The 17,050-nt window shown below is 42.2% G+C and overlaps 1 protein-coding gene across 1 annotated transcript in view; it reads left to right on the plus strand.

Moving 5' to 3' along the window:
- Positions 1 to 17,050, plus strand: part of LOC142596551 (guanine nucleotide-binding protein G(q) subunit alpha) — a 165,502-nt gene that overhangs the window by 96,683 nt on the left and 51,769 nt on the right. The window contains exon 3 of the mRNA XM_075725738.1: positions 2,263 to 2,417. Within this exon, the coding sequence (XP_075581853.1) occupies positions 2,263 to 2,417 (155 nt within the window). The remainder of the gene's footprint in view (positions 1 to 2,262; positions 2,418 to 17,050) is intronic.

Raw genomic sequence — 17,050 nt, forward strand, 5'->3', positions numbered from 1 at the left:
TGATAGCAATTATTGGTGTTCCAAAAGAAAGAAATCTCAGAAGGTACAATTTTCTAAGGGGCAGCAGCTTTACTGTTTTGTTTCAAGTAATGTCTGGTTTTGGGTACAGCAAAAAGTACCAGTGAAGGCTAAGAAGTACTGGATAAAGTTTATATTGCAGAAACTGGATGAATGATGAGTGCTAACATGAAAAGTAATGTTCCAGATTTGATATTATATTAGTGGAAGGAAACTAAAACCAGTAATTAGCAATAGTGACACCACACATCATGCATGATTGAGTCTTTTTCTGCATTAAATTTATGCTTCTGCATCTCATTAGGTTTCAGTAGAATTACTTTTGGCATTTACCAGAGCAAATGAAAAAAGAATTAAGCCAATAGATGAGATTCTGTATTTAGATCTCTGTCTCTCTGATCAGAAATTAGAAGCCAGTAAAAGATACTGAATGACAAAGACTCAGAGAAAGAAAGAAAAATTGTAATCTAAAGGAAAGCATAGTACCTCTGGGGAACAAGACGACATAGCCTAGACATAGCATAAAGACTTGAAATCTGTGTGAAGGGTTATTACATTTTTTTTTTAAGAAAAGAAGCATTGTTGTGAAGAGCTGTATGTCAGTAGGGTACAAGTTGTCATGAGTCTATCCAAGCAAATCCCTGGGAACCAGAAACAGTGTTCACTGGGGAAATAATGTTTATTTTTAAAAGGCTGAATTAGATTTCTGATGGATACAACTCATTGGCATATGTCGGAGTTTATTTCAGAAGTTTTGCCACATAGTGCAAAGTCATATTAGTTGTAGGGCAGGACATACAGAACTGGTAAATAAAACAATTTAAAATCTTGGACTATTTTGTAGTAATTATATGTCTAAATGGATAACTGAATAAAGTAATTACCTTTTATGATTATCTGTACTGCTGATGTAGAATACTTGAGCATCTGTTAGAGAATGTTTAGAGAACTATTAGAGAAATATTTCAGTTATGATGAATTTCTGATGAAAGCTTAAGAGCAACTTTTGAATACTGAGTCAGTCTTTTACCTCTGTTAGCATTTTGATATCAGCTGGCCATAATTTCAGAGCTCAAGAACAATACAAAAAATAATATCTGAATATATTGTTGTATCAGTTTGTCATAAGTAGTGAGCAAATACTTAGGGCATCATTCTTTTGGAAGAATACAAAGCAAATTGAACACATAACTGAGCTTGAGAAAAAAAAATAAAATCTTTTGGGAAAAAAATATATCTTCCTGTTTCACAAGAGTATTGGCTTGTGCTTAGTAGAATACCATTTTTTTGTTATTTTGTTGTGAGACAGTAGAGACCCTTCATGATTTGTCCAGTTTGGGGATGGGTGGACGTGATGTTCCAGACGAAAATATACTTTGTTAGAACTTGGAGATTTGGGTTCTTATAATAGAGAGCATATGTTCTCCATATCTTGAAGACAAACATTTTTCACATTGAACTTGGAGTTCTTGATTTCCACGTGAGTAAACAATAGGTGCAGGTATAAAATTTTGTTAAGTAATGAGTAGTAGCATTCTCCTGGACTGTCTAAAAAGGGGGGTGATGGGTTGTATGTGTGTAAACAGGATAAATTACTTTAAAAAGAACAAAAACAGTCCTTTCTGTATGCATTTACCTAATTTAAAATGCAAAGAGGTTTGTATCCTTGCTGAAATGTGTCTAGTCTGAAATGCAGACTAGATTTGAGAATAGAATCCCTTGGGTTTTTTGCTTGACTAAGTTTTTATCTGTTCTTTTTCTCTCTTAGTGTATGTGCATATAAATGAATCTCATTAAAAGATAAATTTCCTCCCTCCTCCCCATTCTTTCTGCTCCCATCAGTCTAACTGCCAAGTTGGTTAACTGGTTATCATTTAAAAAGCAGGTATATTATATGCCCTAAAATTGTACCTGAAAAATGAAAGCTTTCTTAAAAATTAGCTTAATCAAATATAAATTTTAGTGTGAACATTTTATCCATTTCAGCTAAATAATACTGGATTAGGATAAGCTTATTCTGAAATAAGGGCCCATATACACATTTATTAATTCACCTTCTCTCATATCATCCCTATTACTATTTTTCTTAGTTTGAACACACCTTATCATCATTCATTCATAACCTCACATTGGTGAGATGGCCAGTCTGAAAATTTATTCCTGTTAATCACATTCACTGTATATGAACTCTTTGTAAATGTAGAAAACAAAGTAAATTTTATTGTTTTCTTTGTTTCAAATTAGGCTCATGCACAGTTAGTTCGAGAAGTCGATGTAGAGAAGGTGTCAACTTTTGAGAACCCCTATGTAGATGCAATAAGAAGTTTATGGAATGACCCTGGAATCCAGGAATGTTATGATAGACGACGAGAATATCAGTTATCGGATTCAACTAAATAGTAAGTATACAGTGGTTACAAACAACTATATCTTATTTTCTGTTCTTTCTAACAAAGTAATTCTTACTTTTTATCTTTTTATACTATATTTTTGTGTACATAAATGTACATTTTTTTGTGTGTGTGTACAAGTATCTGTGTGTGCATGCATGTTCAGCACAAACATACACTTAATAACTTGAATGTAAAGACTACTGTAAGGAAGGTAGTATATCTAGTTTAGTATTATGTGTGTGTTTGTTTCCCAAAACATAAGCCTATGATAATTTGAAATCTTACATTAAGTTTATTACTAGGGAAGTGCAATCAAGGGTAGACCTCCATGAAATTCATAAAAATTATAAAGCCCTAGAACATCTGTTTTCCCATTTTTTTCCCTTTCCCTTTTCTTTCCCTTTTTCCCTTTCTTTTTTGCGGTCCTGGTGATGAGGTAAATAGTACCAAGCAAGTGTTCTTGTGTTTTGTTCAACTGCCTTTCTTTTGTACGAACAAGACCTAATCTTGAAAGAATACGGCTGCCAAGAAGGCAAACACATAACTGAAAACAGACTTAAATTTGTAAAGGGTGGGGAAACAAGCATTTTAAGTTAAATCATATTTGTTATAGATCAACAACAATAAAAATGCATATGTGACTAAACTTGGTCTTGAATGGTACGCATGTACTCTCTTGCGACAGGATTCTGATAAAATAACAGTGTGGAATTTAACATTGGACCCTGAGGATTCTCTAAATGTTGCCTCCAAGAAATTCAGTTGCTCTGAGTAATATACTATATAGCTCTGGTAAAATTTTTCATCTGTTAAAAAAAAAAAGGATGATGGTAGAGGAGGATGACCTTTTGGTGTTGCCCACTAGAAAAAGAATTAGCATACTTGGCTATTAAAGCTGTGGCAAAAACATCCATGGACTCCACTGGAACTTTTAGATTAGCTATGAAAATTAATCTGGTTATATCATTCTAGTCTTCATGTCAGGTTGGCATGAAAGGAAGCCTCTCATTGAGGAAAGCATAGAAGAAACTGAAAGGCACCACGAAGGTCCCATTAAAGTCAATGGAACATAGCCATACACATAAAAGAAGTCTGGAGTGAGATTTATCTGCACAGTAGTCTGAGGGTCCTTAATCTAGTACAATCCTTTATACATGACTGAGTCGAGACAAACTTAAAAATATCTTGCTGATGCACTATAGGCAGCAAGAGAGCTACTAGTGCATGAATTAGGTCTGCTCAGATTTGCTCCGATGCTCTGTTATTACCACACCACATTCTGCTTCTGTTTATCAGCCCCACGTACAAGGTTCCTGTTCTCCTATGCAATCTGCTGTCCTGTAGAGCTGGTTACCTTCCCAATCACTTTTATCATTTGTATATGCATATTTTGGTGCACAGTGGTGCAAAGTGCAGTAAAATCTCTCTTGTATTGCATGGATTCTCAGTGTCCCCAAATATACAATACTGTTTTATTTTTCAGTGGTAAAAAAGCTAAAAATCATAGGAAATTACATATAAGTGATAATCATTAGGGTACATAAGTGGTAAAAGAAAAATTTAGAGACAAATTAGGCTGACTATACTTTCTGATTGTTTTCATTTTGAAATGAACAGCAAACATAAGTAGAAGGTGAAACAGAGCTTTTCTTATATTTTGAACTTCTTACGTTTGTAGGTCCTAACTTTGATTCCACAATAGATATAATACTGCTTTCAAAACTGAAATAAATGTATATATTTTAATGGTTGCCTTAGAGGAACACAATACAATTAGTAAGTCTCCAAAGTAGGAAATAAGCATCTGATGATACTTCAGATCAAATTGTACTGAATATCTTAGTTTTGACATAGTTCTAATGCAATCATCGCCACAGTAGATCTTTTGAGTAGTATTAAAATAGTATAGTTCATAAGGAGCTGTTATGGTTTAACCCCACAGGGAGCTAAACACCACACAGCTGTTCGCTCACTCCCCTGCTCCCCAGTGGGATGGGGGAGAGAATCAGAAAAAAAAAGTAAAATTAATCGATTGAGATAAAGACAGTTTAATAGGACAGAAAAAGAAGGGAAAATAATAATAATAATAATATACAAAGCAAGTGATGCACAATGCAATTGCTCATCACCCACCGACCGATACCCAGACAGTTCCCAAGCAGCGATCGCTGTCCCCAGCCAACTCCCCCAGTTTATATATTGAGCATGACGTCATATGGTATGGAATAGCCCTTTGGTCAGTTTGGATCAACTATTCTGGCTGTGCCCCCTCCCAGTTTCTTGTGCACCTGGCAGAGCATGGGAAGCTGAAAAGTCCTTGACTAGCATAAGCAGTACTTAGCAACAACTAAAAACATCAGTGTGTTATCAACATTATTCTCATACTAAATCCAAACCACAGCACTATGCCAGCTACTAGGAAGAAAAGTAACTCTGTCCAAGCTGAAACCAGGACATATTTCACCGCTTATTCTATACCATCTATGTCATGCACAGGTCCTACCCTTTCCAATGCATTCCAGTTAATCACCACCACTTTTCCTGTCTTTTGATATATACACACAGATATCATTCCCTTGGTCTATGGGCCATCCCTCTAAAATGTCCATTGAGTTTATTCAGTCCACGACATCGGGCTCCATCTGTCATCACAGTCTTTCAGGGCAGGAGAAATGGTGTGCAGTGTTGGATTGTTGCATGCTGAAGCCAGCTCTGGTTCCAACACTGCTTTGCTTTGCTCGGTTTCATCAAAGATCATTCTTCATTAACCTGGGCGATTCTTACTGTAATACCATTGAATGTGGCATATAGCAACCATAGAAGTGATGACATACAGTATTATATAGAAATTAACATCATACAATTCAGTTCATTGGCTATTTTCACCCGAAATCAAATTCCCCTGAGGTACACATCAGACTTCCCCATCCTTTTGCGTTACCCACCAAGTGCACCCAGGTCCTTGAGCAAAAGCAATCCCACGAATGGGTTTGCCTTTGCCAGAGGGGGAAGTAACCCAGACTGTCTTCCCCAGCATATTTTTTATGTGCACTACAGGGACTTTACCCCCTTCTACAGCATGAAAATGTTTTCATTGGGCAGGGCCAGCTGGATTGGCAGATCCCCTAGTGCTGACTAACCAGGTGGCCTTTGCCAAATGTGTATCCCAATGTTTGAATCTCCCACCACCCATTGCTCTCAGGGTAGTCTTTAACAATCCATTGTATCGCTCGATTTTCCCGGAAGCTGGTGCATGGTAAGGCATGTGATATACCCACTCAGTGCCATGCTCTTTGTCCCAGGTGTCTATGAGGTTGTTTCGGAAATGAGTCCCGTTGTCTGACTCGATTCTTTCTGGGGTGCCGTGTCGCCACAGGACTTGCTTTTCAAGGCCCAGGATGGTGTTCCGGGCAGTGGCATGGGGCAGGGGATATGTTTCCAGCCATCCGGTGGTTGCTTCCACCATGGTGAGCACATAGCGCTTGCCTTGGTGGGTTTGTGGGAGTGTGATATAATCAATCTGCCAGGCTTCCCCATATTTCTATTTCAGCCATCGCCCACCATGCCAGAGGGGCTTGAACCGCTTGGCTTGCTTGATTGCAGCACATATTTCACATTTATGGATAACCTGTGCAATAACAGAATCATAGAATGCTTTGGGTTGGAAAGGACCTTTAGAGGTCATCTAGCCCAACCTCCCTGCAGTGAGCAGGGACACCTTTAACTAGATCAGGTTGCTCAGAGCCCCATCCAACCTGACCTTGAATGTTTCCAGGGATGGGGCCTCCACTACCTCTCTGGGCAACCCTTTCCAGTGCTTCACCACCCTCATGGTGAAAAATTTCTTTCTCATGTCTAGTCTAAATCTATTCTTCTTTAGTTTAAATCCATTATTCCTTGTCCTGTCACAACAGGCCTTGCTAAAAAGATTCTCCCCATCTTTCCTGTAGGCCCCCTTTAAGTACTGGAAGGTCGCAATAAGGTCTCCTCGCAGCCTTCTCTTCTCCAGGCTGAACAACCCCAACTCTCTCAGCCGGTCCTCATAGGGGAGGTGCTCCACACCTCAGATCATTTTTGTGGCCCTCCTCTGGACCTGCTCCAACAGGTCCATGTCCTTCTTGTGCTGAGGGCTCCAGAGCTGGACGCAGTACTCCAGATGAGGTCTCACCAGAGCAGAGTAGAGGGGCAGAATCACCTCCCTCGACCTGCTGGCCACACTTCTTTTGATGCAGCCCAGGATTCGGTTGGCTTTCTGGGCTGCAAGCGCACATTGTTGGCTCATGTCCAGCTTTTCATTTACCAGTACCCAAAAGTCCTTCTCTGCAGGGCTATTCTCAATCCCTTCATCCCCCAGCCTGTACTGATACCGGGGGTTGCCCCGTCCCAGGTGCAGGACCTTGCACTTGGCCTTGTTGAACCTCATGAGGTTCACACAGGCCCACCTCTCCAGCTTGTCCAGGTCCCTCTGGATGACATCTCGTCCTTCTGGTGTGTCAACCGCACCACTCAGCTTGGTGTTGTCTGCAAACTTGCTGATGGTGCACTCGATCCCACTGTCTATGTCACTGATAAAGATGTTAAATAGCACCGGTCCCAGTACGGACCCCTGAGAGACCTCAATTGTCACCGGTCTCCATGTGGACATCGAGCCCTTGATCAATACACTCTGGATGCGACCATCCAACCAATTCCTTATTCATCAAACAGTCCACCCATCAAATCCATATCTCTCCAATTTAGAGAGAAGGATGTTGTGCAGGAATTTATTGGATGCAGGGGGAACATTGTCACCAAGGATGGGGAAAAGGCTGAGGTACTTAACGCCTTCTTTGCCTCTGTGTTTAATAGCCAGACCAGTCATCCCCAGGGTACTCAGGCCCCTGAGCTGGAAGACAGGGACGGGGAGCAGAATGGAGCCCTCATAGTCCAGGAGGAAGCAGTTAATGGCCTACTACGCCACCTGCACACTCACAAGTCTGAGGGAGCTGGCAGAGGAGCTTGCCAAGCCACTCTCCATCATCTGTCAGCAGTCCTGGTTAACAGGGGAGGTCCCTGATGACTGGAGGCTTGCCAATGTGATGCCCATCTACAAGAAGGGCCAGAAGGAGGACCCGGGGAACTACAGGCCTGTCAGCCTGACCTCGGTGCCAGGGAAGATTATGGAGTGTTTCATCTTGAGTGCGCTCAACAGGCATGTGCAGGTCAACCAGGGGATCAGGCCCACTCAGCATGGGTTCATGAAAGGCAGGTCCTGCTTGACCAACCCGATCTCCTTCTATGACCTGGTGACCCACCTAGTGGATGCAGGAAAGGCTGTGGACGTCATCTACCTGGACTTCAGCAAAGCCTTTGACACAGTCTCCCACAGCATTCTCCTTGGGAAGCTGGCAGCTCATGGCTTGGACGGGCGTAGTCTTCACTGGGTAAAAAACTGGTTGGGTGGCCGAGCCCAGAGAGTAGTGGTGAATGGAGTTAAGTCCAGTTGGTGGCCGGTCACGAGTGGTGTTCCCCAGGGCTCTGTTTTGGGGCCAGCCTTGTTTAATATCTTTATGGATGATCTGGATGAGATCGCTGGTGAGGCCGCACCTGGAATACTGTGTCCAGTTTTGGGCCCCTCAGTACAAGAAGGACTTTGAGGTGCTGGAGCGTGTTCAGAGGAGGGCAACGAAGCTGGTGAAGTGTCTGGAGAACAAGTCTTATGAGAAGCGGCTGAGGTCACTGGGGTTGTTTAGCCTACAGAAGAGGAGGCTGAGGGGAGACCTTATCGCTCTCTACAACTACCTGAAAGGAGGCTGTAGTGAGGTGGGTGTTGGTCTCTTCTCCCAAGTAGTTAGTGATAGGACGAGAGGAAATGGGCTCAAGTTTGTTTTCCACCAGATCTCTTGTATGTGTTTCGAAGCATGTGTCGATCTCAGGCTGCTTCTTCCTTCATCCCTTGCATGAGTCTCTCATTTAGTCTTCTCAGGTTTTTTTCCCTCAGCGTTTTTACAGTAGTAGTATTTTTCATCTGTTCCCTGTGTTGCTTTTTTTTTTTCCTCACTGTTAGTGCACATTGTCTTTCTAAATCTTCCTCTGTATTTTGTTTCTATTGTTGTTTTTAAATTCTGTTGCTAGCTTCTAATATATCCTGTAAGTTTTTATACATTCACTTTCTGTTATCTTTTGACCTGCTTTGTCATTCTTAGCAACACTTTTGAAGTTTTATATCCACTGCTGGTACACTGGATTAATATGTCAGGTAGATGTGTATTTACCAGAAGAGGTGAGAGGAGTGTCTAATAAAGTAAGTTTCCTGAAAGGTGGGAGTTGATTTGAACCTCTTGGTAGCTGAACAAATACATTCCATTCTCTCCCCTTACTATTGGATGCACCAATTGTTGGATGTTCATATTGTTTTTTAAATAATTTCTAGACTTGTATCTGCAGTAAAGTCAAGAGCACATCATATAAATAGACATTATTCACTTCCCATATACATTACTGGGTGACTTACACACTTATTTACCATGAAACCACTTCCCTTTATGGCTTCAAAGATATCGTTCACAGTGTGAGACAGATGTAAACCAACACCACAGAGTGGATAGCCTGAAATAATAGCTGTGTGAGATGAGATCTTTCTCTCTATATATATATTTTACAGACCTTAACCCAAATAGAAACAAGTTACCAGTCAACAGTCTGATTATATCATGGTTTTTCAGAGTCTAAAGGGAAGAGAGGCAACAGTGTTGCCAAGAAGAGACAGTTGTTAGAAGTAACATTTCACGTTCATGTTACAACTTGCAGAATTCGGGCTATAACTAGAGTTTGTGGAGACTCATCGCCATAGGAAGCATTTAGAATGTAACGGGAAAACTTCCCATAACCTTGCTAAAAAACTTCACCTTTGCTAGCCCCCTTAGATGGAAGAATTATGTCATTGTGTACCTCTAACCAAAGGTTTTCTGCTTGTTACACAAGCACCGAGGATATTTGTTTAGCTTCTCTTCCCTGACTGTGTTTTATAACACTTCAGATAATTAAATATAATTGTCCCCCAAGTTCCTACCCCACTTTATCTATGTCAGTCAGTATTTAATGCATTGTTTTTAGTCATACATACAGAGAATCCTTCAGGCTTTTGTTTCTGCATTTGCCATCAACTTTAAAAAGGAAGTCAAATAAAACTTAATTGTTATTGTATGATAATACAGCCTGCATATATCTGTGATAGCATGAACTGAGTTAGCTGGGCAGTTAATGCATAAATGCAGAGATTCCAATACTTTCCTTTGTAATAAGAAGTGATGCAGAGCTCCAGGGTGCAACTCCCAAGACATCTTCAGCATATCACTGATTATTAAAAGGGAATGAAAGAGATCAATCCTGATTATGTCTTCTCATTAAACTTTATGTGTCACCTTTTGAAAAAATATTGTATTAACTGTAGTGCTTTGGTCAGCTAGTAATTTTTGTATGATAGTATTCTACCAGAGTTTGAAGTCCTCTGTAGATTCTACTGAACAATTAATTTCCTCATACCTATCCTTTAAAAGTAACATTTTGCTTCCATGTTCCACTTCAGAAGTAGATGTATTTCAGTGGAGTTGATTGTGTGCTAAATAAAATGTTTAGGGACCCACAAGGAGAAAAATCAGTATATGCACCTAAGTTATTACTACAACACTTTCCTCTGTTAGTTGCTATTGCCTCTGGTGATCAGAACATAAATTCTTTTGTTTCATAAAACTATAGGGTATTCTTTTGGCATCCCATGTCCGTGTAATGTTGTTGCAGTTCTCTATAAAAAGAAGAGACTTGTTATGCTGTTCACATCACTGGGATAGTAAATTATGAACAACTATCTGTAAAACCAGTTATTTGTCTGATATAAGAACAAAATTCTTATTTACTCATGACTTATAATAATATACACAGGCACACTATCATTTAATAAACATTTTTATATTGTTCATTGCTTTTCTTCCCTTTTTAAAAATGTACTTGAAGGTTCTAAAGCTATTTTTTTGCGTAATTTGTGCTGCAGAATAGCAGATCCTGATTTTATATATTCATGGTTTACATGACCTAATTTGTGTACAGTTTACAATAAGATAAAACAGCAAATAAAAATGACAGGTCTTTACCACATGAAACAGGCTGAAGATTAAGATAAAGTAGTAGTGGTAGAAGTGTGCTTACCCTATCATGCAATAGACATACTAAATATAAAAGGAAGGTCTGAACAAAGACATGGAATTTTCTGTGTAGTGGTGCTTCCTATAGAAATACTGAAGATTAAGCAATTGAACTAGGGAAATTCAGAAAGGGAAGTGAGATTACATTAAGCAGTATACAGCATGCATTTCTTTCAGGATTATTCTTTTTTTTGGTGTGGTACTCAATATCTGTATTTAATATCTGCTTTTAATATCTGTATAATTTTTTAACCCCATTTCCCATTTAGAAGTTTTGAAAAATTTGCACAAGTGTTTTGGGGTCTGATGACTTCAGTTTTTTAGCCTGCTAATTTTGGTTTTTAGCCATGTAGGAATTCTAAATTGAGAGAGGCAGTTAGGTAGGATTTGGATGGGATAAGAATAAAAAGAACATAGTGCAGCTTTCTTCTCCACCTACTACCTCACTTCCCACTAATCTTAAATTTACTATATTTACTTTAGACTAAGATTAGATAATTCTGGAAACTGGTAAACATGCCTCAACTTTTTGCCAGTGGTAAAGAGGCTCAGAGACGCAAACCTCCCCAGAGACTCTGAAAATGTGACCAATACTTCTTTACATTTAGCTTTGTTCACAGCTTATGTTACTACACTGGAAGTTGATTCCATTTACTGCACTGTGTGTTACCAAAGAGGATGCTTGTCCTAGTTAGTCTGGCAACTCTGACGTAGGAAAAAATCCTGCTACAACTACTTCAACATTTTGCTTATGTGGAGTTGGAGACAATAAAGTTGTATATATTTTTCAAAATTGCATAAAAAGCCCCTTCCTTTTCAGAGCTTATTGTTTTCTAGCACATGGTCAAAATTACAGCTTGTTTTGGGTAGTCTCATCAGCCAGTTCAGTTTTTTGCAAAAAGAAAACTAACAGAACTCCCCCCCAAACCCCAACAACAACCCAGTAAGGGTAGCTCCACCCAATTTCAGAAGAAACAGGCCCCAAAGGACAGAAATATAACAAATTGAATTAAACAAAGATTACAACTAAGGCTACTTAATCAGACTGTATAGTTTTATTTTAACTTGAACTGTGAGTGTATGTTTATAACACAGACCATTTTGTAGAGGGTAATACCTATGAACTATCTTAACTTACAGGAAAAAACATTTTTGCATTAAAACTAACAGCTTTAGAGTTGAAAAGATGTAAATGTTTACTGTTATTATCATATCGGGAAAAAGTCAGCCATGCCATGTCTATCTTTACATGTGGTTGAACACACTGAATGCACTTGTGCATGTTGCTGGTGGGCCTTGCCTTTGTAGCTGTGGTTATAGAAGCATAGAATCTTTTAGGTTGGAAAAGACCTTTAGGATCATCAAGTCCAGCCGTTAACCTAACACTACCAGGTCCACCACTAAACCATGTCCCTAAGCACCATGGCTATATGTCTTTTAAATACCTCCAGGGATGGTGACTCAACCACTTCCCTGGGCAGTCTGTTCCAATGCTTGATAGCCTCTGAGGTGAAAAATTTTTCCTAATATCCTGTCTAAACCTCCCCTGACGCAACTTGAGGCCATTTCCTCTTGTCCTATCGCTAACTACTTGGGAGAAGAGACCAACACCCACCTCGCTACAACCTCCTTTCAGGTAGCTGTAGAGAGCAATAAGGTCACCCCTCAGCCTCCTCTTCTCCAGGCTAAACAACCCCAGTTCCCTCAGCCGCTTCTCAGAAGACTTGTTCTCCAGACCCTTCACCAGCTTCGTTGCCCTTCTCTGAACACGCTCGAGTACCTCAATGTCCTTCTTGTACTGAGGGGCCCAAAACTGGACACAGTATTCCAGGTGCGGCCTCACCAATGCCTAGTACAAAGGGACAATCGCTTCCCTAGTCCTGCTGGCCACACTATTCCTGATACAAGCCAGGCTACTGTTGGCCTTCTTGGCCACCTGGGCACACTGCTGGCTCATGTTCAGCTGGCTGTCGACCAACACCCCCAGGTCCTTTTCGGCCAGGCAGCTTTCCAGCCACTCTTCCCCAAGCCTGTAGCATTGCATGGGGTTGTTATGACCCAAGTGCAGGACCCAGCACTTGGCATTGTTGAATCTCATACAATTGGCCTCGGCCAAATGAGTCACCTTGTCATAGAAGGAGATCAGGTTAGTCAAGCAGGACCTGCCTTTCCTAAACCCATGCTGACTGGGCCTGATCCCCTGGTTGTCCCGTACATGCCACGTGATGGCACTCAAGATGATCTGCTCCATAATCTTCCCTGGCACCGAGGTCAGGCTGACAGGCCTGTAGTTCCCCGGGTCCTCCTTCCAGACCTTCTTGTAGATGGGTGTCACATTTGCTAACCTCCAGTCAACTGGGACCTCCCTGGTTAGCTAGGACTGCTGATAAATGATTGAAAGTGGCTTGGTGAGCACTTCTGCCAGCTCCCTCAGTACCCTTGGGTGGATCCCATCTGGCCCCATAGACTTTAGACTTGTGTGTGACTAAGTGGTGTAGCAGGTCACTAACCATTTCCCCTTGGATTATGGGGGCTTCATTCTGCTCCCCGTCCCTGTCTTCCAGCTCAGGGCACTAGTACCCTGAAAACAACTGGTCTTACTCTTAAAGATTGAGGCAAAGAAGGCATTAAGTACCTCAGCCTTTTCCTCATCCTTGGTCACTATGTTTCCCCCTGCATCCAATAAAGGATGGAGAATCTCCTTAGCCCTCCTTTTATTGTGAATGTATTTATAGAAACATTTTTTTTTGTCTTTTATGGCAGTAGCCAGGTTAACTTCTAGTTGGGCTTTGGCCCTTCTAATTTCCTCCCTGCATAACCTCACAACATCTTTGTAGTCCTCCTGAGGTGCCTGCCCCTTCTTCCAAAGCTCATAAACTCTCCTATTTTTCCCGAGTTCCAGCCAAAGCTCTCTGTTCAGCCAGGCTGGCCGTCTTACCCAGCAGCTTGTCTTTCGGCACATGGGAATGGCCTGCTCCTGCACTTTTAAGATTTCCTTCTTGAAGAATGCCCAGCCTTCCTGGGCTCCTTTTCCTTTCAGGACTGCCAAGACACTCTGTCAACCATGCCTCTAAATCATAGAATCATAGAATCATAGAATCGTCTAGGTTGGAAAAGACCTTTAAGATCATCCAGTCCAACCATTAACCTACACTACCAAGCCCACCTAAACCAATCAAGGGTAGACTAGACTAAACCATATCCCGAAGTGCCACATCTACCTGTTTTTTGAACACTTCCAGGGATGGTGACTCCACCACCTCTCTGGGCAGCCTGTTCCAATGCTTGACCACCCTTTCCGTAAAGAAATTTTTCCTAATTTCCAGCCTAAACCTCCCCTGGCGCAGCTTGAGCCCATTTCCTCTCATCCTATCGCTAGCTACTTGGGAGAAGAGACCAACACCCACCTCACTACAACCTCCTTTCAGGTAGTTGTAGAGAGCGATAAGGTCTCCCCTCGGCCTCCTCTTCTCCAGGCTAAACAACCCCAGTTCCCTCAGCCGCTCCTCATAAGACTTGTTCTCCAGACCCTTCACCAGCCTCGTTGCCCATCTCTGAACACGCTCCAGCACCTCAATGTCTTTCTTGTATTGAGGGGCCCAAAACTGGACACAGTATTCCAGGTGCGGCCTCACCAGCGCCGAGTACAGGGGGACAATCACCTCCCTGCTCCTGCTGGCCACAGCATTCCTGATACAAGCCAGGATGCTGTTGGCCTTCTTGGCCACCTGGGCACACTGCTGGCTCATGTTCAGCCAGCTATCTACCAACACCCCCAGATCCTTTTCGGCCAGGCAGCTTTCCAGCCACTCCTCCCCAAGCCTGTAGCGTTGCATGGGGTTGTTGTGACCCAAGTGCAGGACCCGGCACTTGGCCTTGTTGAACCTCATACAGTTGGCCACGGCCCATCGATCCAGCCTGTCCAGGTCCCTCTGCAGGGCCATCCTACCCTCGAGCAGATCGACACTCCCACCCAATTTGGTGTCGTCTGCAAACTTACTGAGGGCACACTCGATCCCCTCATCCAGATCATTGATAAAGATCTGCCCTCTGGAAGTCCAAGGTAGCATTTCTGCTAACCCCCCTCCTTCTACAAGAATCAAAAACTCTGTCATTTCATGATTGTTATGCCCAAGACAGCATGCAACCATCACATCACCTACAAGTCCTTCTCGGTTCGCAAACAACAGATCCAGCGGGTCACCTTCCCTAGTTGGCTCACTCACCAGCTGTGGCAGGAAGTTATCTTCCACACACTCCAGGAACCTCCTAGACTGTTTCCTCTCTGCTGTATTGTATTTCCAGCAGACATCTGGTAAGTTGAAGTCCCCCAGAAGAACAAGGGCTAGGAATCATGAGACTTCTCCCACCTGCTTATAGAATATTTCATCTGCCTCTTCATCCTAGTTGGGTGGTCTATAACAGACTCCCACCATGATATCTGCAGTGTTGGCCTTTCCCCTGATTCTTACCCATAAACACTCAGTCCTTTCATCACCATCGTCAAGCTCTAGACAGTCAAAACATTCCCTAACATACAGGGCTACCCCACCGCCTCTCCTTCCATGCCTGTCCCTTCTGAAGAGTTAATAACCATCCATTGCAGCACTCCAGTTGTGCGAGTCATCCCACCATGTCTCTGTGATTGCAACTATATCATAGTTTTCCAGTTGCACAATGGCTTCCAACTCCTCCTCCTATTTGTTGCCCATGCTGTGTGCATTGGTGTAGATGCACTTCAGTTCGTCTATTGATCCCGCCACCTTTTTTGGGGGACAAGCCCTAATTCCTATGTGACCATTCTCAGGTGCTTCCGTGGTTTCTAACGCACTGACAACCCTTGCGTGTTTGATGCCATGTGGATCTCCATCCCCTACCTCCAGTTTGATGGCTATGATTAGTACAGGGACATTTCAAATGTGCTCCAGTGTACTCAGCACATCGTGGAGCAGACTGACGGACCTCGCTAGCATACCGTCCCTCAAACATTGGCATGCCGCCCCCAGGCTTATCTCTAGTGAGCCTGTTTTTTTCCCTTTCCCCCTTCAAATCTAGTTTAAAGTTCTTTCAGTGAGCCTTGCTAACTCTTATGCAAAGATCCTTTTCCCCCTTTGAGAAAGGTGTACCCCATCTGTCGCCAGCAAGCCTTGTGTTATGTGGACTGACCCATAATCAAAAAACTCAAAATTCTGCCATTGACACCAGTCACGGAGCCAGGTATTTATCTGCTAGGTCTTCCTGTTTCTTCTCTCATCATTCCCTGCAACTTGAAGGATAGAGGAAAACACTGCTTGTGCTCCTGATCCCTTAACCAGTCGTCCCAAGGCCCTTAAGTCTCTCTTGATTGCCCTCAGACTTCTTATTGCAACTTCGTCGCGCCTACGTGAAAAAGCAATAATGGATAATAATCCAAGGGCCGTACCAGGGTAGGAAGTTTTCTTGTAACATCTTTAACCCGGGCCACAGGGCGGCAGCAGACTTCCCTAAGAAGTGGGTCTGGTCGGCATACTGGACTTTCTGTTCCCCTCAGAAGAGAGTGTCCTATGACAATAACCCATCTTTTTTTCTTTATGGAAGTGGTTTTGATGTAGGGCGTAAGCCAACTTAACCTTGGTGGCACCTCCAACCTAGATGGACCATCATCCTCATCATTGTTTGGTTCCACTTGCAGAGCCTCATACCTATTGTACAAGGACACCTGGGGAAGTAAGGTAATCACTGAGGAGATGTGCCTGCTGCGCCAGGCAGGAACTTGTCACCACCTCCCCCTCATCCCTTAAGTCACTACGTTCTTCCGGGTGGAGACAAGATACGGAATCCTCTGTACCATGTGTCCTGTCTGCCTGACAGGCCTGTCCCAGGGAAGGTAGGGTGCAGTTCCAGTAGTCGATCTCCTTCTAAGACTCCCTGATACTCCTCAACCTACTCACCTCCTCCCTGTAATCTCCTGAACAAACTTTCTGTTAAACAGTAAACTTTATACTTTCTTGGGTTTTGTCCCTTCCCTCTTCCCCTGTACTCCCATTCCCCTCATAAAGATTAAGAAAAAGTTTGTTTGCTGACTGTGTTGTAAAAAGTCATCTTTACTAGTTTTAGATTGGCCCTTTTATTAGTGTGAATAATCACCTCTATCTCAGCATATTCATTTTTTGTTTAGAGATTTCTTTTGGAGGGTTTCTAGTATGGTGCCAGTCACGTTCCTTTTCCTCAGCAGTGCATTTCAGAGGCAGTATACCCCTCAACAATTTCTCCTGTGTTTGTAAGGTCTTCTAGCAGGATTCTTTCTAAGCATGGGGTTTATTAATATGCTAGTGAATATTAATTTAGCATCTTGCTCCATCAGATTGCCTGAGTTTGGGAAGAGTTATTGGGCAGTGTTCCTGAATAGAACAATCTTAATTTTAGCCCTAGAAAGGAAAAGGAGTCTTACAAATATATGAAGGCTATAGCTATCTACCT

The sequence above is a fragment of the Pelecanus crispus genome, chromosome W, assembly GCF_030463565.1.
Source record: "Pelecanus crispus isolate bPelCri1 chromosome W, bPelCri1.pri, whole genome shotgun sequence".
Taxonomy (NCBI): Eukaryota; Metazoa; Chordata; class Aves; order Pelecaniformes; family Pelecanidae; genus Pelecanus; species Pelecanus crispus.